At 41.7% G+C, this 22,991-nt stretch overlaps 1 protein-coding gene across 1 annotated transcript in view; it reads right to left on the bottom strand.

Annotated features, from left to right (window-relative positions):
• Nucleotides 1-22,991, bottom strand: part of LOC121299017 (A disintegrin and metalloproteinase with thrombospondin motifs 7-like) — a 55,452-nt gene that overhangs the window by 4,544 nt on the left and 27,917 nt on the right. The window contains exons 16-23 of the mRNA XM_041226456.1: nt 21,472-21,613; nt 16,336-16,462; nt 14,917-15,130; nt 11,507-13,750; nt 9,898-10,050; nt 8,645-8,818; nt 8,284-8,430; nt 7,435-7,594 (exon numbers count right to left, since the gene is read on the bottom strand). Coding sequence (XP_041082390.1) covers nt 7,435-7,594; nt 8,284-8,430; nt 8,645-8,818; nt 9,898-10,050; nt 11,507-13,750; nt 14,917-15,130; nt 16,336-16,462; nt 21,472-21,613 — 3,361 coding nt within the window. The remainder of the gene's footprint in view (nt 1-7,434; nt 7,595-8,283; nt 8,431-8,644; nt 8,819-9,897; nt 10,051-11,506; nt 13,751-14,916; nt 15,131-16,335; nt 16,463-21,471; nt 21,614-22,991) is intronic.

Here is a 22,991-nt window from a genome sequence, read left to right as displayed (position 1 = left end):
GCAGCGCTTTAATTGGATGAGCCACTCGAGCACTCTAGTTTTTTCTTTTTTGAAACACTGGTAATCTGCAATGTGTTGAAACCAAAACCCAACATGTGTTCAGCAACACCCATATTCACAAAGCTGCAACTTAACATAAAAGTTCTCTGAAACTTTTCTTGACCGTTTTTAATGAAGCCAGCAATCCATGGCAGACTCATCAATATCGAACTGTATTTTATTGACTCAATAAAGAACTCATGGATTTAAAGCTTTGTAAATTTGGCCCAGGTACTGTATCCCATCAATACCTACTCTATTTATTATGATCATCTTCAAAGGGAGTTTAGCTATTTGAGGTCAGCAGCAGTTCTCGAATCACTAGTGGGATGGTATCATTGGGTTCCACCTGAGGATTACACATAACAAAGAGGTGCTGCGAGGCAGGGAAGGTAACCGGCATTATGAAACACTAAACTCAAGCCAGACAGCTCTTTAAATATCCCCAAACATGATATCCAGCTCTAGGAACAAACCCAAGCTCCAGTGATTACACACAAGCCAAAACGAAGCCCACTGCAGACGCAATAGGCACTAACACAAGTCATTCAGTAGGCTAAAGCTGTAGAACTCCCTACAGGTTGTTTTTTATTATTATTATTATTATTATTATTATTATTATTATTATTATTATTATTATTGCCACAGGGTCATGTTTTCCTCCTCTAAGTGGAATAATCAAAGGGATTCACAGAGCTGTAATAAATGGTTTCCTGGCTGACATTACAGCCCTGCTTCTGAACAAAAGCCCAGTCTTTCCCATACTCTCAGATCACAGCAGAGTGACATCATCATATAGGTCAGAGGGCACAGCTGTAGAACAATACAACAGGGCCCCCTCAGCAATGTGCCAACCCCCTCCCCCTCCCCTGCTCATCCACTCTTATATTTGATTCCTTGAGGCCCAGTAAGGTTAAACAATCTGGATTTGGGGCTGAAGGCAAGCTGGCGCATCCCCACTCACAGTACAGAGCCACAGAGATTCCATTGCTGTTGGTTTCTTATGGGGGGAGGGTCTGAGTCCACTGAGTTCTGTTAATCCCTTCAGAAAATATCTATCCAATTGAGACTGCACACCAGAACTGGGTGAGAGGCTTAGAATGTGCTGTTCACAGTGTAAACGTTTACAGAGCTATGTGATGGTAAACAGAGAGAAGGGGAGTAAAGCACAGTGAAAGCATGCTAACAAAAACAAAAGCATGCATATTTAACATGGGGAGCTTTTGTCACTGAGGGTATGGTTATTCATGTTTTCTTCAAGGAGACAAACCTTTCGGGTAGTGCCTTCTTCAATACAATACTGTTTTTAAAACTCTAGTAAAACAAATCCTTTGAACAATGTGTATGTCTTTCACAGTGATGGATTCATTTTCACACCATGTCATATCCAGGCTCTGTCCAGCGTGGGTCCACAAGGTTTAGAATTATTCCACAGGTCAAAAGCAAAAGGAGCTTAGGTTTCTATATAGCAGACACGCATCTTTGGCAAAGCAGGACAAAGGCTAACAAATAGAAAGAAGCTCAGAGCTTTACCACGCCACTTGAAATGAATTAAAAACCCAAGCAAGCAGCTGCCTGATCCAAGACCTGCCTTGAAGCAACATGCCCACTGCAGTATCTGCCAGTCAGACTTGAGGTACATGTCTTCAACAAATGAGCTCTAAACCAGCGCTGGTGGATAGGGAGAATACATTGGAGAGCAGTCAGACAAGCAAGCTGAGAACCTCCTTTACCTAGTGTAGTAACAGATACTGTATCGTCTTTTCAGATGAAAAGATATGTTCACATGTTTTTATTTCAGCGCTGCCCAGAACAAAGCTGAACTATCTTATAAAGAATAAGCTGGTTTTCAGTGTTACTTAGAGTGTTGCTTTCACCTCCCCCCTCTCTCCTCCCCCAGTAGGGTTCTCAGTTACATTATACAAACAGATATTTTTAATCAGCTTCCTCATTCCTGTGAGATATGAGAAGGAGAATGAGAGACTGATCTGCTGTCTTTATTTCAGCCAATAAACAGACTGATAATGCGGGGTGCTTGTTATTATCCAGCAGACACCTCAACCCAAAGCATAAAAAAACCCCAAAAAACAATATATATGATAGTCAGAGCCTTTGCACGGCATGCAAAAACAGGCATTATTTTATTCCCAATCCTCTTAATTAAGATCGAGAGAGGGACTTTATCTCAATGTTAGAATTTTAGAGATATAATATTCAGGTTGCCAGCTGAGTCCGCTTGGCTTGGGGGAGTTGATCTTCTACTTTGCATGATTAATGGAGCTGCAAATCCCAGGTCAGATTCACACAGCACTGAATAACTAACAGCATCCTCTACTCTCACTGTTGCTGCTTCTTTGCTTTTGGTTACTGTTTTTTTTTCCTTGCTTTCAAATCCTACATGGTCCTAAACACTGTAGTACTGGTAACCTTATCTGATCAGAGAGAGCTTAATGCTGCAATCTGTGGAGATAATGGTTGCTGGAAACAGCAGGAATACACCTGGTTTTCAGAAGCTCTGTTATCTCCTGGGTACAGCCAGTGGGAAGACCAGGCCAGTTTATAGCTTAACAGCTTTTCCTTTACTGAAACTCTGCTGGCTTTCATTCTGCAAACCCTGCACTGGGTGAGTCAGCCTTCAAATAGTAAAGGATAGTGCTTTTAAAGCACAATCGATGTTACAATGAACAGCATATGCTACTGTTCATTTAACAAGTTATTCTGAACTGTAAATATTTCAAAAAACAATATTTACTTAAAAATATATTTACTTACAAGAAATCTCATTTTATAGACTAGATGCAATAATATGTGTAGTTCAATTGATTATGTCAAAGTTTGTAACAAGTTAGTTGTTGATGTCAATAAGATTGAGGGCTTCATCTGTTTGTTTGTTTTTTTAAATAATGACATCTCTCTTTGGAAGTGAAGCTGTCACAATCAGGGACAGGCAGACCCAATCCAGGGCAGATAGGAGCGAGGATAATGTTTCCATTAACACATCGAAGTTGGAAGTTGCATATGCAATGCAATGTGTCAATAGATACACCTTCCCAATAAACATTTCTTATTTCTCTCCAAGGCCCCTTTCCTGTGTCTTACTGCGTTGATAAGAGTTATGGATATCCAGCAGAAGGCAGCCAGGGTTTACCCTTCACTCATTATTCACGACTTCACTCTCAGCCTCTCAAGCTCGACAGACACTTGCAGATAACAGCACTTGATAAATGGAGGCGCTTTTGTGTGTCCAACATTAAAAAAGTTGAGCAAAACAAAAGCAGAGTTCATTTTGCAAACCTGGAACCTGAAAGCCTTTGTTCCACCCAGACCCTAAATTATGAAACCAATTTAACCTTGTTACAGGTCTTATCAGTCATTGACTGGCACATATGAAACATAGTAGACTGCTGACCTCGAGGACCTCTTTAGTGCACTGCATTTTGCAAACCAAAGTTATAATAAAAGCTGTGCATTACACATAATGTGCCTTAATATAGAGCAGACACATAGGCTGACACATACCATACTGCCTACTGCACTGTGTAATCTTCTCATTAGTGTTGAATTGCTCTGCTCCCTCACTGACAGCAAGTTCCAGGGTGTGTAAGTAGAACCATGCTGCCCCAGGGTCCCTGCTTGTTAGTGCTCGATCTCGGGTTGTCGCACCAGTGCCCAGACTCATGTTCCCCCTCCCCAGGGAGGCCAAGGCTCAGTGCAGTGTTGAGCTTAGGGCCTCATAAGCATGTGTGTTGTTAGCTACCAGAAACTCAACTTCAATTCTGATCGACAGTCAACATCCGAATGTGGTACTCATACAGGCAGGGTTTCGTACTCACAAACTCAATGCACTGATGTGTTCGACCACTATGACGGTCACCCACCTTCATTCTAAAAGGAAACTACAGTGTGCATGTTATTACAAATCAGTATCCGGGATTGCAGTATGAGAGGTAACTAGTTATAATGCACAGGGAAAGAAATAGTGCCAGTGTCTAATTGGGCTCATGATAAAAACCTGGAATGGCTCAATGTGCAGCGTTAGTGTTATCCCCGTCACTCATGCATGTACACAGTCATTGAGACAGAAGCATGGACAGGCGTGAGGGAGGGGTAAACTCAGTGGCACTGCATTGGCAGCTTACATAAAACTCTATAACAGCCCCAAACTCGACAGACAAGCAGAATCGCCTGCAGAAGCCTGAAAATGTCAGCGAGTGGATCAGTGTGAGTGTGACCTTTTAAATACAGGGGATTAGAAGATTATGTTCATCCGCGAGTTCACTATCTTTACAGTAGCTCATTGAAAGCAGAACAGACACAGCCCAACACAGTACAGCTCATGTCAGAAGAGTAGTGACCTGCCAAAGCTGGATAGCTATCACAAATTCCATCTTGCATTTGGCATTCATACTAGTTATACTACTGCAGTTTATCAGGTTGAATCTAAATAACTGCAGCAGTTACATTGAAAAATACTTAAAATTATATTTGGCAACTGGAGTGAATGGAAATATGTCCAAATGTGACTGTTGTGTCACAACCACGTTTTATAAAAACATCCAGGCTTGTGTTTAGGGCCAAGCCAACAGGTTGCATTAATCTCTTCCAGCAATTACTGTGTGGATTATATATCCACTAAAATGTTTTAAAGGTGCCAGGGGGAGAAGAATGTCGTTCTAATCACCGAAGGTGACGACGTCAGGTCTTATTTTAAAACATTGCTTTCCGAGTACCAACGGAGCTTGAAGAAGACTCTCCTAACCTCATACTGCTGCAGCATGTCTCCATGGCTCCCAGTGACACAGTATCAACCTTCAGGGACTGTGTGAACGAGCAAGTGAAGAAACCAGGCAGGCAAAGTCAAGATGCTTTCTTTATTCCAGCACTGTGAAGAGAACCAGGGCTGACGGCTGGAATTCAGTTGAAATCATTTTCTCAACATTTGCACGCTATCAGACCACTTCCAGGCACTAGGAGGAGCCTGGATAGCAAGAAGACACTTTCCAACATCCTCACACTAACTCAGAGACGCACAGCCAACTTCCAAAACTAGGTCAAACTTCATCAGTTTAGCTAGAGGCTTCTGGCAGCCGCTTACCATCTTAAAAAAAAGAACAAACCATTTGGCTTCAGCCTCTGTATCAAATGTTAAGTGCTAGATATTTTTTCTCACACTAAACAATGATCTGTTTTTTCTGCAGGACTGCCGCAGTGGAGTAAAACAGAACAGAGTCCACAAAAAAGCTAATTTGTTGTGTTCAGTTCCAGTTCTCCCCCCAGGGAGAAGCAGCAAGGAGGAGTTCAAAAACCCAGACACTTAGACAGCCTGGAATTGGAAAGGAAACCTGCTGCACTTCTTTACTATATCTCTATCCCATAATATACACTCAGCTACTTCAACTCTTAGGTAATACTTTACATTGTGTCTCTATTGACTATATTTACAAAGTAGTTACTTAGTAAATACATGTGTGCTTACACATCATTACAGTGTTATTATGCATAGTTACAATGCACTTAATGTGTAAATCTTTTTGTATAATATATGTAAGTACACAATTGTAACAGAAAAGGTTTAGGGTTCCAGCTCGGGTGAAGGGTTAGGGTTAGGGGTCAGGGTTATTTCTGCATGTGTGTTTCATTTATTTATCTGTTGCTGTTTCTGCTCACTTCATTTTCTACCAGCTGTACTAACCAGCCTCCTTGTGTTTTTAACAACAGGGGCCTGTTTCTGACAGGACATCTGAAATGAGCTAGACTTAGAAATGACAGCGAGGGCTGACTCGGCTGCAGCAACTGAGTTTCTATAAAAATAAATACAAATGCAATTACATGGGAGACAGAAATGGCAGCAGCGGCTTGGTCATTTTGCAAACCACCACACTTTACAAAACTACACTAGTTAGTTGGTAAATAATGATCTAAGCAGAATAAAAAAGAATGGATGATAAAGAACACATACTGTAATATATACATACAGTATATATCAGCTTGATGGTTATACTCCCAAATGTGCAATCTGGGGCTATGTTATTGTTTGTAGAGACCTCATAACCCTTAGTAACCATGCACTAGGGCTGACAGACAGCACTCCCCATAGACCTGAGTGCTGCTCTTTAGTTGCACAGTTTTGATAAAAAATGAAACACAAACTGTCTTCCCTGATTCAATCAGCGTCCCTGCAAGAAGCTGCTGTTTGCACAATTTTATGGTGAGCCCAATCCAATATAACACAATGAGGTCTGCCAGGCATTCACAAAAGAATTACCACCCCCCCCCCCCCCCCCTCTCTACACTGTAGCATCACAGATCTATGTATATTTCTACCAACATGCTCTGTTGTGGGGTTATCGGATAATTGCAATTATAAGTAATTGCAAGTAACTCAGATTGCATGCTTGCATTTCATACCACTTATCTATGCTTCGCTGTCACACATTGACATTTCATTAATGTGAAATGGAGATTGACACCTGGGGCTACTGTGCTGGCCTGTGGGGGGTGATGGATTATCAAGAAGACTCAAACTAAAGGCTGTAATTAAATACTAAGCTGTATTTGCATATTCTTTACAGATACAATAGTCCATGGCTCGGACAAAACACTTTAACATTTTAGTTTTGATTTGTGAGCAGCTAATTGCATGCTGTGGTGCTGCTAATACTTATCAAGGGAAACTTTTGTTTTCGGATACCCTGTCTAAAAAACTCAGAAAGAGCAGATATACCACCTTTAAAGGGGATGAAGGATTTGAGGAGCTGATACAATGTAACAGATTTGTTTATTTATTAGACACTGTATACAAACTAGCATTCAAGATCTCCGAAGTCTCTTCTTCAGGTGGAAGTGGGAACTCTTCTTGCATAATCAAAGCTGCAACCCCCTATCCTTTACAATGTGGTGTTTAACAGAACACCACCAACCAGGGAAAAGAGAAACATTATTCTGAACTAAAACATTAGCGGCACTGTCATTTTTTTATGAATGGCTTCAATGCTTCCTTTTACAGAAACAGAGCTGAACATTTATGGGTAACAGAGCTGGAAGTGTCACTAGAAGAGTGACTGGTTTTACAGCTGTTTCGCAGGAGAAAAGAGAAAACATGCCATTTACAATCAGAAACTATTCCAAATAATGAAAAACAATGGCTCTCGCTTAGATTGCCACCTGCAGGAAACAAAGAATGACAGCTACTTCCTGAGGCAGCACTTTGACACACCCAATCTGTGAGGACCCCCAGTTCACACACCCCTGACCCCTGGTTTTCCTGTCGGGCTGAACTGGACCCCTGTGCCCCTGGGTAATAGACAACAAAATCTTTGAAAAGCGCGATAGGAATTACAAGGTAAAGCTATTAGTCACGTATACATGCTAGCGAGTGCCCTCCACTGTCCTTACTTGGTTCGGCGTTGTTGCATTCCTGCGTGTTGCACTTCTGTGTGTTCTCTGGCCAGGGCTCGTGGTCACACTGGCTGCTGTCCTCCTCAGCATCGCCGGTCTTGGTGTTGATACACTTCACCAGTCGTCGCTGTATCCCCCCTCCACAGGTAGCAGTGCACTGCGAGGAGAGGGGAAATCGATATTATTAACGCTGATCAAATAAAGCGGCAACAATCTAAACATTTCGAAGACGATTAGTGGGCTATTAGCCAGATTTGTAGTCCTGTCCCCGCTTAGCAGGACAAGGCTAGAGTTGGGTCACCTGCTTGCCAAGCAGAAGTAGATCGGTGGGGAACAACCACTCCAGTCTGGAGTTTGTTCCAATTAGTTAAGTGACCCTGAGCGATAGAGCTGCACCAACCCATTATTGGATTACTTAGATTGAGCTTTCCACAGAAATCAGGTGCTGACAATCAGGGGAGGGTCACTGGTGTTGACAGGGCTGATTCACCATTCAGAGTGAAACAAGTGAAGAAACAGCTGCTTGGGTTTGTGTGGATCGCTGTCCTCCACAGAGTCCAAGAAAAGCGGCAATCAACACAATTCATCCAGCTGTTTCTTCACTTGTCGCTTTGAAATTGTTTAATTCAAACCTCCTTCCAGCCCCTGAAGCAGTTCATTATCACATTTTACCTGTTAAAAGTGTAGTGGAATGGCCCTTTAGGACCTTGATTGGACATGTCTGGTTCAATATTCTAATTTTGGACATGCTTGGAATAAAGACCTAGACTGGACTGGATCTCGTATGTGCACTGCACTGGGTCTAGCACTAACCTTGGAACATGACTGTCTTACAGAACCACTCACCTGGCCCCAGGACCCCACCACCCACTTGGTGCAGGGGTGCACGTTACACCCCTTGGTGCTGTTGGGTTGCATGGACTCCTGACATCTTCCGACCTCTGGACAGGTGACGAAGCGCTCCTGCTCCCCTCCTCCACACAGTTCTGAGCACTGTGGCAAGACCAGAGACATATCGCTGGCGTTTCTCTCAACACACATTACAAAACACTGCAATCACAGTGCTGTCTCAAGCACTGAGCTACTCAAAAGGCCTTTGAAGTTTAATACAAAAACCTACAGAGGAGTACTTTAAGTGCAACTTCTTGAAAACAAATGTGCATTCTTTATTAATGTTCAAAGTGAAGGGGGAGTTTAAAGAGCACACCTCACTCCATGACGAGGTGTACCAGTCCATGCAGGGCCTGGAGTTGCAGGATATCTGCAGCGGGGGCTTGTGGGAGACTGCCTGGCAGTGGAAGGGCCTCAGTGGCCTCTGGTCTCGAGTGTCGGTGCATTGCACCTCGCGCACTTTCATCCCGCCCCCACAATTACTGGAACACTGAGCAAAAAAAAAAAAAATGAAGATACTTAATACTGTCATTTCCAATGCACCCACAACAACCCGACTAAAGCACTTCCCCTTTAAGGAGTCAGCCTCACCCTTGTGTTCACAGTCTAGGCTGACCTGCAGTGACGAGTTACCAGGAAGCAGCCACATAACTGTATCTACATATACCGAATCATAATAAATGAGGTTACTGGGAAATGTGCTTTCCTTGGCTGGTCTCCTGGTAATGTTTTATGCAGCTCGAAACCGCAAAATAACATTGTGATGCAGAGTACAGGTTAGCTAACTGCTTCCTGCGCAGCAAGCTAAAGAAAGCTCAAGGAATTGTACCCTTTTAGAATTTGTGGTACATCTGACTGTTCTAGAAGGAAAACATTAGTTTATCTGGTGTTCAAAAGGGCTACAGTATTATGAGGTCCATATTTAAAAAGATCCATTGATACCACTAAGAACTACACATTGTTCGCGCCCTGTGAAGTCAACAGATTTCCAGTTGCCAGGAATCTCTGCAGATATAAAGGCAGTAGGGTCTACTGGATTTCCTCTGCTGCTGCTCGAAACAGTTTATATTATTTAACAAGTCACCATTTAACACAGAGGTCTACTGTTTACCAGTGTTTTAATCAATGCATTGTTTGGGCTATATGGTGTTGCTCAATTCTGAATTGGTTCGGTACTGCTGCCAACACAACACATTTGTGAATGAGGTTTTTTTTTCTCAGTGAGCCTGGCTGAGTAAACAGCTTTGGGTAAGTTGTAAGAATGTGAAAAATATTTTACAATGATGTAATTGCGATGAAATGAAAAGACACTAGTAGCTCAGGTTTTAGAGAAGTGGTCAGAAAAGACACAACTCTTAATCGTAAAGGGTTAACAAACCGTGATTAAAAACTTCAGAACTTTCGTCCACCAATCACAAAGCTCCATTAGTGCTACCAATGAAATTAGTTTTACTTTTCAGACACAGCAGAAGTCAAGGAGTCCCACAGGCCTGGACTCTTTCCTTCCTGACTCTATATACACAACAGTGCTGGCCTCAGAGTCCTGCCGTTTCCTTCTCATGCTTTTACCTTGCTCCATTCTCCCACACGCCATGCTGAGCAGGGTCTCAGGTAGCAGCTCCGGGCAGGGGCTGGCTTCCTGGTGATGTCACAGTCTGTTTCCCTGTGGCTGCTGCACTGCACTGGCCTCCAAATCGCTCCCAGACCACAGCTGGTGGAGCACTGCAACAGCACCACACAATCAACGCAGCCTTGCAAAACAAACCTACCAGCAGCTTAAACATTGTAAAGAACAACACAGTGTGGAAAAGCATATTAATAGATATGGCAAACCACTGTACACTATGGTAGATGCATAGTATAATCACAGGAAAAGCATGGTGAAACCGCATAAATACTCTGCAGAAATACTGGGGTACACTTTTATAAGGGTTTTTAAAGAGCTGCTTACATAATACTTTCTTTCAGCTTTAATAAATTGTATAAAATGTTACACTTGAGTTCTGGAGCCAGGACTGTATAAAACCCCAATACAAAATGAAAGTGCTCTTTTATTAGTTCTCTGAAGTACTTTACTTTTAGCCCAATGTACTTTCGCCCCTTTATAACCCATGATTGACTTGCAAGGTAACATATCAACAACAAGCAAAGAGATATATAAAGTGGGAGTGAGGTGCTCCTGTGGGTTCACTTTCTTCTAAAAGCTATAGAGGAATATCTTGTATGAAGCTGTTGAGAGTGGAGAGGGTTTGCAGAGGGAAGAGAGGGTTTTCAGAACAGCAAAACAAGAACGAGAGAGTGCATGTGACATCCACAGCCATTATTCTCATTGTCTTGTGGAGCTGAGTGTATTGAAGTGCCTGTGCTGCAGTGCAGATGGAGGAACTAAAAATGATGCTAATTGGCCTTGGGTACACATAAACCCAGATAAAATAGTGCATCAGTGATAATCAATTTCCATTAACGATAACGTGAAAGACAATCTCATACAAATCCAACAACGGAATTATAAATTGGATCAAGCTCAGACTAGCCGCTCTACGGCTAATCAGGTAATAAAGTATTGACATAAAAACATTGTTTATTCTTTATCAAGTACTCTGAAGACAGACATGTGCCCGAAGATGAAGCCGTAATTACCAATCCTAACGAACCTGTGCCGTTAATCCCAGAATATAATTGGCAATTTGTATGTCTTGTTATGTTTTTAAAAAAACCAAACTGCTCTAATGAAAACAGGAAAGCGCACATTTCCTTTACACATGATGGTACATCACCGGTAATGTGAATTAATTATGAAACGCTTCATGCACTTCACTGCATCGTAGCACATAGGCCAGCTTTCCTGGGGAAAAGTAACATTACAGCTTCTGAATGTGGCACCCAAATTTTGTTTTATTAATTAGTACAGCATGTCGCTTTAAATTAGATTATGTAGCCACATCTGTTTCAGTTATGGATGCATGATCGTATTGCAATATCCTAAATTTGAATTAAGCTTCATACTATGTCCTTTCATTCGTCACACCATATGGGACTCAGTAAATGATATAAAAGACGTTTGTTGTGTAGCTATTTAACTAAGCATCCCCTACTTGTGTAATAATACATCGTCAACAACTAAACTCAGCTTTGATCTGCACTTCTCTTTACGATGAAAAGAATTTGGATCACTTACTGCACTCCAGTGGCTCACCCTCCAGAAAGCAGCTGCGCTTGTGTCTTTGTTGGCCGACTGTGTAGACAGCAGCGGCTCTGTTGGATTTGCAAGGGCTGGCGTGGACGACTCTTGGAGATGCCTCTGAAGATGAAACCCACTGGTATGGCTCGAACTGTGAGGTGCATCTGTAGTTTGGTGCTCTCTGTCTTCATGCCTGTGCCTCAGCATGTGCTCGGGAACTACGATTTCATTGGAATCAATCTCCAGCCACTCTGTGGTGCTGGCGGTGGCGGCGAGGGCTTTATTCTTCTGGGGTGTCATCTGAGAAGGCTGAGCAGTCACATGTTTTTGGTAAAAATCATCTGCAGAAGCTGGCACCCCATAGACTTTACCTTGTGAAAACCCCAATTGAGTTACTGTAACTGGGGGTGAACTTGTGAAATAGAAGTCGGTCTGTGAATCTGACGGATTGTCTTCAAAGGGCCTGTTATGTGGTGGCTGGCTGTTGGAGTCAGGTCTGGTATTCCAGGGATAACCATGCTCTATAATGGGCGGGAGTAAGTCTGGAGTGTGGAGCATGGAGAAAGCTGTTGTTTGAATTTTCTCTGTTGTTGGTTTTGTTCTTGGTGTTGCAGAATCTGGTTCTGAATCTGAAGGGTCATAATCATGATCGCCTACGTTATTATAATGACCCGTGTCCTGTACTTCAAATGCAAGTTCCACTGAAATAGGATTTAAATTGTACTGGTTTGACATAGTTGTTAGTGGTGGCTCTGAGGTAAAAGGGATGGCTTCAGAAGAAGAAATGATTGGAGTATCCAGTTTATCAGATAATACTAGGGGGGTTGCAGGGGGCTCCTTTGATGTCAAGTAACTTTCCAGTTCAATATTAATGGGAACATGTTCATTGCTATCTCCTACTGCAGAATCTTGTTCGATCACGTTCATGCCATCCCGACTGAAATCACTCTCATTCCTGGAATCAATGTCCTCATCTCCTGTTTCATCATCCTCTCCGATACTAAAAACAAGATCATCAATGATATCTTCCTCATCGTCAATAATGTCGTTCAGACCTTCACTCGCATCTTCATCAGCGTCATCGCTTTCATCTGTTTCACTGAAAACCTCTTGATTAAAATCGTTATCTTCACTCTTGTGTTCTTCATGTGGGTTTTCATTATTGTCGTCATCAGATTCCTCTAAACTCTGCTCATGGATGTCTTCCTCGGTGAAGTCTGTCTCATGGCTTTCAGTACCAATGCTGTGAGGGATTATAGAATGGTTGCTATGAAGGATCTCAGTCACAGCTACCTCACTTGGACTATCTGTTGGAGCCAGGCCTCCATTTGTCTGCTTCTCTTTATCTGAAGAATTGTGTATCGCTGTATCCAAATATTGCTTTGTAGGATTCACAACTGGTAGCAGATGGTTAATTAAGTAGAATACCTCTTTGTCCACCTTTTCAGTGTCAGCTAGGTCTGGCATTGTTGTTTCAGTCTCCTTTTCTTCATATGGGCCTTCCTCTGCTTCAGGCATATTATGTTTGCCATTTTCCCCACCCAGGAGATTTTTATTCTCTTCTTCGATCAACACACTATTGTATGGTGTATCTAGAGTGGAATACGAGTCCTCTGATGAGGCATCAGCCTCCTCTGGGGTGGCTGACGTCGTGTTTTCTTTGGGACGACCCAATGATTCTTCATCAATGCCATTTACCCAATGTGAATTTTGGTCAGATTCTCCACCCACACCATTTACTCCCAGTTTCTTTTCTTTGATGTTTTTTTCTTCTTCTTCTTTTTCTCCTTTTTTTTCGACGATAGGATCATAAGACAGATCTTCATGGAAATTGATGAAGTTATAGTCGTAGTAAAAATCATCCACAAACACATTTTTGCCGGGGGAGGAGCCCTTATCATCAGTCGGCTCTATACGGCTGCGTCTGATAAAATCATCTTCAATTAAATGGTTCAGATCATCATATTTGCCTGGCTGGTGTGATTTGGGAATCACATGATCCGGTACAGGGTGTTGATAGTTGTCATTCTTGGGAATGAAGTCGACTTCATTGAATAGTTCTCTGCTCGATGATCCACTTCCAGACCACTCTGATCCAAAGATATCCACCTTCCTGGGACACGGCTGTGGGCTGCATGTTGTTTCTGATATAGGCTTTTCTCTGGGATCACAATCAGTGCCTGTGTTTTTACTGCAGCCTATGGGACGTCTTTGTATTCCACCACCACAAGTCTCAGAGCACTGGAAAACAAAAAATGGTGCATTTTAAATGACCAACCATGGGAAAAAAGTGAATGCTGCAATGCTATAATTTTAATTGTTTATGTATGTAACCCCTATTAAACCATGATATATACTTTAATATGCATTTTTAAAAGGTAAGCAATCCACTGTCTTAGGCAGTGTGTTTGCCATTAGATGCTGCACACCTGTAACTGGGACATATAACAATAGTTTCCATTAGGTTTTGATATGAGTCCTTAAAAAGTAAAAGTGTTTTACCGAGACCAAGTCAAGAGACACTTCTTGACTTTCTAAAATCACACATTAGCCTTGATTGGCCTCTTATGGCATTTAGTAAATGGCAAAGTACTTTTCACAGAGGTTAAATGAAGGGTGCTTATAACACTTGATTGCTGGAAGGCTCTTGTTAAAATTCTATTGTTGTGCCGTTTGATTTTACTGATTCATCAGGGCCCATTAGCGTCTAAGAGCTGTTTAGACTATAACCAGATTGCTCAGGTACATCAGGGACATTCAAGGATCTCAATCTTCCCTTTGTGTGAAGGTTACACTATAAATCATTTGTTTAATTGGGATTTTAATTTTCCTTGCGATGTAAGAACAAATTGTTTTTCCATGAGCAGCTTTTACACCTAGCTATTAAATACTCTCCCGTATAAATCACTGGGATTGACAGGTACAAAAACATATAAATATAAAAAGAAAAACAAATGACAGCTTTACAAAAAAACAAAAACAACAAAGAAACTTAGTACAACCTAAAGACAAATGTTTGAACAAGAAGACTTCAAATCAATGTCTTCAGATGCACAGTCTTCTTTAAATACTTACTCATGGCATATGCTGTAGAGATAATGGGTCATAATGCAAGGGATTGCTGGTAAGTACAATGCAGTTCATTTCCCAGCATGTTCAGCCCAATGCCATGTTATTGACCAAAAACAAAAAGGAACCACCAAGCTAACCAGAACATAAGAACTGATGATGGACTGATCCAACAATAAAAAGGTAATCCAGCACTGGTTGTCACACTAGGTATTCATGGTGACGCATTTGTGTTGTTCTTGCAGGGCACAATGAATGAATGTATATTTGTCTAACTAATTATCTGTGTTTCCTAGGTGACTGTGACTAATGTGACCTTTGGTCTTCGACTTTCTCACCTCTGACCAGTTGCCCACAGTCCATTGAGCAGGGCAGGGCTTCTCCCTGTTGCAATGGGCAACGGCCTCTGGCTTGGGGATGTGCTGACATTCTGAAGGCTGCAGCGCTCTCTGTTCATCCGTCCCGATGCTCTGAATACAAAGAACGGTTCTCTTCATTAGCCCAGTGTCCCCGCAGCTAGCTGAGCACTTCTGCCACTCTCCCTCCCACCATCTGCAATGGGAAAAATGACAGGAATTCAGTGCCATCACTATCAGACCTTCTGCCAACTCTAACATAGCATCTTTACAAAAGGAAAATTAAATCCAAATGCAAAAGTTACCAATTACTGCCCCGCCCCCCACCTTCTGCCATTAACAATTGAATTAACTTCTTGACACCTACTACAGCCCTGCTCTGCTTTGTCCTATCTCGATGCACAGAGCTGCTATTTTGATCTCTCGTTGTGTCTGAATCCCAAGCCCTGACTATCCATTTTATTTCTAAATGAGACAATATGTTAAATAACCGAATCGTTTAAGTTATTTGAACTGCAAAAATTCAAGATCATCTCAAACTCAAACCCCTGTTTACTATCATTAAGAACAAGATAAATCTGCAGAGACATCTAGCAGCCTTTTTGATACCCAGATCGAGCTGTGAATATGTAAGTTAGTTAGCAGTAGCTTGGAGTGTTTTGATAAAAAACAAATCCTCAGAAAGTCCCAGAGGATGCATAATCAGTTTTTAACACTTGTGTTAAACTTAATCTACAATATGACCTTTCTGCCGCACAGTAGAACAAAATCCAAATTACTTTGGTGTAAGAATACAGAATCTGAAATTTGTTTTCTAAATACCCCTTCGTTTGTTTAAGTTTCTGCTGTTGCAGAGAGCATTAATTATCATCTGAACTAGTGAGCCATTGCCAGGAGTATTCTAAAAAACACACACTCATTTACTATCTACTACCATGTTGTGTCCTTCACAAGGTGTGCGCTGCTCTCCAATGACCTCATCAGACATTTGAAATCAGCATTCATCGTGCTGGGTGTCTTCAGGGAAAAAACTAGACACACAAAGCTTATTATTCTAAGCCTTAAACAGGTGTCACACGACCAACAATTTGGTGTACCCAGCTGTTTTTCAACTCTCTCCCAGAAGTAAAAAGCATGTGTTCACTACACCAGGCCCCCACTACTGAACTTTCTTTCAATCAAAACTGAAAGAAATGCAATGGGCCATATTGGCATTTACCACCAGTTAACACCAGTTTAGAAAAATGAAAACAATACCTTGGTGTGGAAGCTGTTTCTTGCAGGTTCCGTGACCAGTTTTTTATTTTACAGAAGAATAGTGCAATCTAACAAAAACAAACCCTAGTTTCATTTGAGCCATTCCTGCCAGATGGGCTTCCCCCGCACTGGAGCAGCACTGACCTGGCCGGGCAGAGCTCCTCGTTGCAGCTGGCATGCTTGTCATCAGGTCGTGTGGCGGGGTCACAGTACCGCTCCTCCACTATCCCAGCAATCCTCTCCAAACAGTGCACAACCTGCCTCTGAACACCTGGAAGGAGAAGCACACGTGCACACAGACACACACGTCAATAAGGAGCTCATTGTTCTGAAAAGGACCTCTGGAACCCCCCCCCCCCCTTTCATTCCTCACAGAGACATTACTACATGTGTTTGATGTCTGGACAGTTGTAATTAGATGACCTTTCAGGGCATACTGGGCGAGCCTGAGATTCCCAATTAAAAGTGTGGTTCAAATTGTTGTAAAAGAAATGACGAGTGAATAGTTCTTTGAGGCTGCAGCAGAAGACTTACAAACAAGACTACTTAAGTACCAGACACGGAGATGGTACCAGCACAAATGATTGCTTTTTCAGCAACTTTTTCTATTACTGTTTCATATTTCAAAAAACTTTTAACAGACAGCAGTAGCTAAACTAAGCGAAGGTGCCAAGAAGCTTTAATGTTAGTGGAAGATTGTTTTCCTGTCTGTGTTGACTTTTGAAGTTTTAACACCAGTGACCTGCATTAACCCTTCATAGACAGGCAGTCTTGGAGATACACCTTCAACCTCACTTCTCAGGAATCTTCCCGGAGGGACAGTACCATGTTTCTTACTGATTTATAGCTTTATTACCAGACCCAATTACTAGCTATTTGACGAAGACACCAGGTAATCCCCTTAAGGGAACAAGAACAGAGCTTTGGAGCCAAGGGATATTTACAGGCATCAAACAATTGGATTAGAATTGTGCTCACTCCATTTTGTATGCCAGAATCCCATACTCAGACAGCATCTGCACTGTGCCACCTCCGGATTCTCAGATTCCCTTGAGATTGAACAGAAACCCAGTTCGTACATCACTGAGTGTTTGATCAAAACTGAATCTAAATCGAATGATCAGTTCTTCTCTTTCTACTTTGTTGATGGAGGTCACAACCTACTGCCGTTTCACCCAATTACATCAAAAGCTAGTGGTGCGATCTACTACCGGGAACACTTCAGAAACAGATTGTCTTGTGTCCACCTGAAATTGGAGATCAATATGCTTCCTACAATCTTAATATGCCACCTGCACGATCAAGATCTCCCTAGTTTTTAAATTACTGAGTGCGAAGGACAGCATCAGTTTAGTATACTGAAAAAAAATCCCTCTTTGTTAAAAACTATAATATAGCTTCATTTCCAAGCTTGCAATGAAACTAAATGATTTGATTTCAGTTTAAATTTGACCATGCTGAAAGGCAGCAGTTTTTGTGCTGCAGTTTTGTTTGGTTTTGCACAGCAGTTGAATGCAATTAGACTATTACACCATGCTTTGGGATATTACATACCTTAGGTTTAAAGCAGAAATCATGAGTGATGTATCTCAATCGGAGGAACCCTTAGGGCACTACTGACACAGAATGTGGTTTTCTATGGCACTTAAACAGAATCAGTTATATTATTCAGAGGATGGCTTAATGGATGAAATGGACAGATTACTTAACTCCTTTTGATCTCATTTTGTGGATGCACCTGTGTACTACTGCTGTTGTATAACGAACATCAGGAGTCTGTACCATTAGGCTTGTAGGCGCCATAATGAAAACAATAATCTGCATTTACAAGTTCACATCCTTATTGAACAACTTTGTTTTGTCCAACTAAAAGGTAATTGCGCAAATGCCATTCATTTTCTTTTGAGGGGTGCCGATGGGAGGAATGGGTAATAAGTGCACTTGTGTGTGTTCTCTATAGATGCAAAGAACAGGAACTCATCCTTTGCTTTAGATGAGAGACATACAGATGCCCGCAGTTTTCGTTCAAGTGCCAGTTCTGATGTTCAATGTTCACTTTGTCTCCTGGCTGCATTCAGATGAGATCCCTGAGACACAGGCCAGATTCACAGGTCTTTCCACAGATCAGCTCTCTGTGTTATATAAACAGCATTAGAAAATTAAATGCTTCAATAGCTTTGTTTATTACTTCATGTACAATCTGCAAACCAATTCCACATTAACAGTGTGGTTAGCTCCTGTGTAGACTTGTTGCTTAAATCAGTTTACATAACTAATGCCAATCCCTGCTTTCTGGTTCGGAGTTCACGTCGTGAGTGGGTGTCAGCTGAAATTAGCTGATGCAAGATAATAAATGCAACAGTATCCTTGTGATCTCTTTTTATTGAGTTCTACCCTGTGTGCCCTTTTTAACAATGGCTTACCAAACAAACAAAAACAGGATTGGCACAAAAGATCATACAAGTGAAGAAAGCCTCTAAGCGTAACCTATACAGCTGTGTTATTTTTTATCAATCATAATTAGTGGTTTTCTAAAAAAAACAAAAAACAATTCTCAGTTCTTATAATGCCGGCATCTACTAGTGCATGCAACTACTTTCCACCTCTCACACAGTGGCACAGTCACAGAGGAACAATGCCCCTATTTACTGCACATCCAAAGAGAATAATTTGCAGTTAGCCCCGTGACACAGGATTAGACCTTCAGACTGACATTGGAGAAATTAGATCTCAGATTGCCCTGTCACATTCCACAGACTAGAAGATGACAGTGTTTTCATAAATTAACATTCTGAACAACTAGAAGGAGAAAAAAGGAGCATCTAACCAGCGAGCAACTGCTTCCTTTGATTAAACTGTAGAGACTGATATATATAAAGGTTGTGGTATTAATTACCTGCCACTTGTATGAATAAAAGGGGCTGAGGCATTGCCTTGGCTGTCAAGCGTGTTCCTCAATACAGCCTTGCAGAATCTCTTATTATTGTACTGGCCCTCAGTATTCTCTGTTCTACACAGCCAGCAATCAAACCAATCAAACTTCCCTTGATAGGAGGGCGCAGCCCAAATGCAGAATCCAGCAATACTTGAAGCCTTTGTGAAACTATAATCACCACAAGATAACAAGCTACAGCTATTGCCAAAAGTTTGGCATCACCCTATGCAATTAAGTAATTTTGCTTCATCAACTCGAATGAAACCTAACATATTAAATTACATACCACATTGTAGTTTTCCACATAATTTATGAGAAACTGATAAAAATTTTAAAAAGTGACATTTTGAAATCTAAGATGAAATCGTGTACTATTATTATAGTTTCAATCTCGAATGGCAGGGATGGGAATGGGCTGCATTGTGTCTAAATCTATACGCTCAAGTTCAAACCAGAGATGCGCGACTTATCTGCAAACCTGCTGTAGTGTGAAATGCATATTAAAAATGGGTTAAAAATTGCACAATAGTTTTAACACTTACCACAGTAACTTTCTAGGATTTTTGGAAATCGTAGTAAGATTTTGGATATAGAACTGTACTCTAATGGAAAGAACCAATGTTTTTGTATCACCTTATCCTCTGTCTGCCTTTGCAGCTCATTTTAAATTACTGGGATGTGTTCCGTTAATAATAAGACTCCCCACTCCCTTCAGAAATGGTAAGAGCTCATTTGGGTGAGTGAAGCACTTTCTTTGCAGGGTCCCATTCAGGAGGCTGTGAGGCAGGAAGGTAATGCAGGGGCAGGGTCAGCAGGAGGTACCCGGAGCTCAGCTGTAACTCAGATCATGGACCTGCTCCCCCCACTTTAATCGGATCTTTGCGCATCTCTGCAGTGTTTGCTCAGCCAGTCACACTAACGGCATGGCTGCCGGCTCGCAGTCTGGTGGGATTACCCTCTGACCCTCACCTTTGACCTCCTCTTGCAAAGGGGACTAATTCATTTTGCACATGGGAAACTTGGGACAAGTAATAATAATAATAAAAAAACGAATAAATCTGACAACTGCATGCAGTACCCTGCTAACCAGAGTGCCAGTGAAACACTTTGATAGGTCTGGCTCTCATTCATGTGAACACAAGCTAAAGTGAACTCAAAGCACGTCCTACACCTCCATCAAGCTGACAGAAATGATTTCATTATGAATCCTTACTTCAGTAAATGTACCACCCTTTTACATCAGTTTTTAACCATGCTTTTCCTATGCTGTGGTTTATCATGATTACCCATGGGTTTTTAGACCACTTCACTATGCCATCGCTGTGCTATATTTTAGTGCCCCTGTTTGCTGTGCTATACTGTATATCAGTAATATTTTATTAAGGGTAATATGTAAAGTAAAACAACTGAAAATCAAACCCAAATGAAAACCGCACAAGTTTGGCAAACGATAATGGATCTTGCACAAATTGGCAGAAAATCTGGCAATGTTCAATAGTCATCATTTAAGCCACGATTGTTGTCACAGGATGCCTGGATGTGTTGCAAGATTTTCTTCATTTTCTTTGCACAACTTCACAACCCCACCAACAGCAAGGTGTGAACACAGCACCATCAACGCTATGGTTACTGCCTGGCAAACAGAATAGAACATATTCCCAGCTCTGTCCTGGGCTCTGGGCATTTACTGTGTAAGTGAAGGAACTGCCAATATGCTAAATCCAATGAGTACCAACTCTGCATGGAGTGAGAGCGGCACTCTGTTACACTCACAGTGAGTTTTATTGCAGTAAATCATAGTGAAACAAAATCAGGAGGATTCAAAAGCATTCCTTAATCACAGCATTTTTAGAAGAAGTCTCGCAAACTTGGTTCACACTGGAATAATACAAGAAATGGAGACGAAAAGACCAAACCAGGAAAACATGGGAGTTTTCATTTAAAAGTATAAGCAGATGTTCGCAGATTTGGAAATGATGGCAAGGAAATTCAGTGTCATTATTTTGCATCATTATTATTATTTTATCAGCCTGAGATACATTTGCCAGTTTTGTGTGTGCACGCGCACGCGTGTGTGTGTGTGTGTGCGCGCGCGCGCGTGCGTTTGTGTTTCTATTGGCAATAATCCACCCTTGTGAAAAAAAAAGAGTATAGTAAACAGTACTTCTACCAACAGGAGTTTGGGCAATACCATATACTTAGTGCAGGGGATGCCAAATCAAGATGTAAATCGCTTTTTAATGAAATGCATATAGCTTTCTAGGGCAGTACACATTATGGCAGTAATTCACTGAGAGACAGCTCCATGAAATAATTCGTGCAGAATCACTACACTTTTCCCTCACCTGTCCCACAGGAGGCGCTGCATGCAGTCCAGGAGCCGTACAGCCAAAAGAATTCCGGGGGCTGGATTTCGTTCTCGTTGTCCAAGTCCCTCCGGATGGTGTACTCGTAACGGACCCCTGGGTTTGTCTCCTGGAACAGCAGCTGCGGACACACACCCTTAACGGTTAAGAGCATGAAATCACCAAACCTGCCTCCTTTTTTGGTGGGTCTCACTTTCACCTGCCCATATCCCTCTATCCTCACATCTGGTTGAAGCCATTCACACAGTCTTTCCCCAGGAAACGTATTTGATATGTTATGCTCGACACCCTTTTATCATGGGAAATGGTTCTGCCTGGATTCCAGCATGACAGAAGACTTGATTTCACTCGAAGCAAAACGAGGCTGCTGCACCAGATTGCTGAGCCGCAGCCTCATGTAATCAAACAGGCCATATTAAAAACGTGCCCCAAAGTCTGTGTACCTACTGATTCAAACAATCTGCTGTTTAAGTACAGGCAATTTGAGTGACAGATAGCCTGCCCAAAATGAAATACGACCATCGTTAGCAAGAGCTTAATCCTCGACAGCAATTCATCACAGCGGGTTACTGTGCTTTACAGCCCAGGCTCCCTCATTCCACCTTCAATCAATCAGGACTGATTCCCTATAGACATCCCTGTGCCTAATTCCATCGACTGTGTAGCTATTACTGGGCAGACACATGGCAAATGACATTTAATAGAGAAAAGTGTAAGGTACTGCACGCAGGAAATAAAAATGTACATTATAAATATCATATGGGAGATACTGAAATTGGAGAAGGAATCTATGAAAAAGACCTAGGAGTTTTTGTTGACTCAGAAATGTCTTCATCTAGACAATGTGGGGAAGCTATAAAAAAGGCTAACAAGATGCTCGGATACATTGTGAAAAGTGTTGAATTTAAATCAAGGGAAGTAATGTTAAAACTGTACAGTGCGATAGTAAGATCTCATCTTGAATATTGTGTGCAGTTCTGGTCACCTTGCTATAAAAAAGATATTGCTGCTCTAGAAAGAGTGCAAAGAAGAGCGATGTCATATGCAGACAGGCTAAAAGAATTGAATCTGTTCAGTCTTGAACAAAGAAGACTACGTGGCGACCTAATTCAAGCATTCAAAATTCTAAAAGGTATTGACAGTGTCGACCCAAGGGACTTTTTCAGCCTGAAAAAAGAAACAAGGACCAGGGGTCACAAATGGAGTTTACACAAAGGGGCATTCAGAACAGAAAATAGGAGACACTTTTTTACACAGAGAATTGTGAGGGTCTGGAATCAACTCCCCAGTAATGTTGTTGAAGCTGACACCCTGGGATCCTTCAAGAAGCTACTTGATGAGATTTTGGGATCAACAAGCTACTAACAACCAAACGAGCAAGATGGGCCGAATGGTCTCCTCTCGTTTGTAAACTTTCTTATGTTCTTATGTTCTTATTAGGCCTGAATCAGTGATGTGTTATCAAATCAAAAATCACTACATCAGTATCTTCCCTTACT

The sequence above is a fragment of the Polyodon spathula genome, chromosome 24 (assembly GCF_017654505.1).
Source record: "Polyodon spathula isolate WHYD16114869_AA chromosome 24, ASM1765450v1, whole genome shotgun sequence".
In the NCBI taxonomy this organism is placed as follows: domain Eukaryota; kingdom Metazoa; phylum Chordata; class Actinopteri; order Acipenseriformes; family Polyodontidae; genus Polyodon; species Polyodon spathula.
This window is presented reverse-complemented; position numbering and strand designations above follow the sequence as displayed.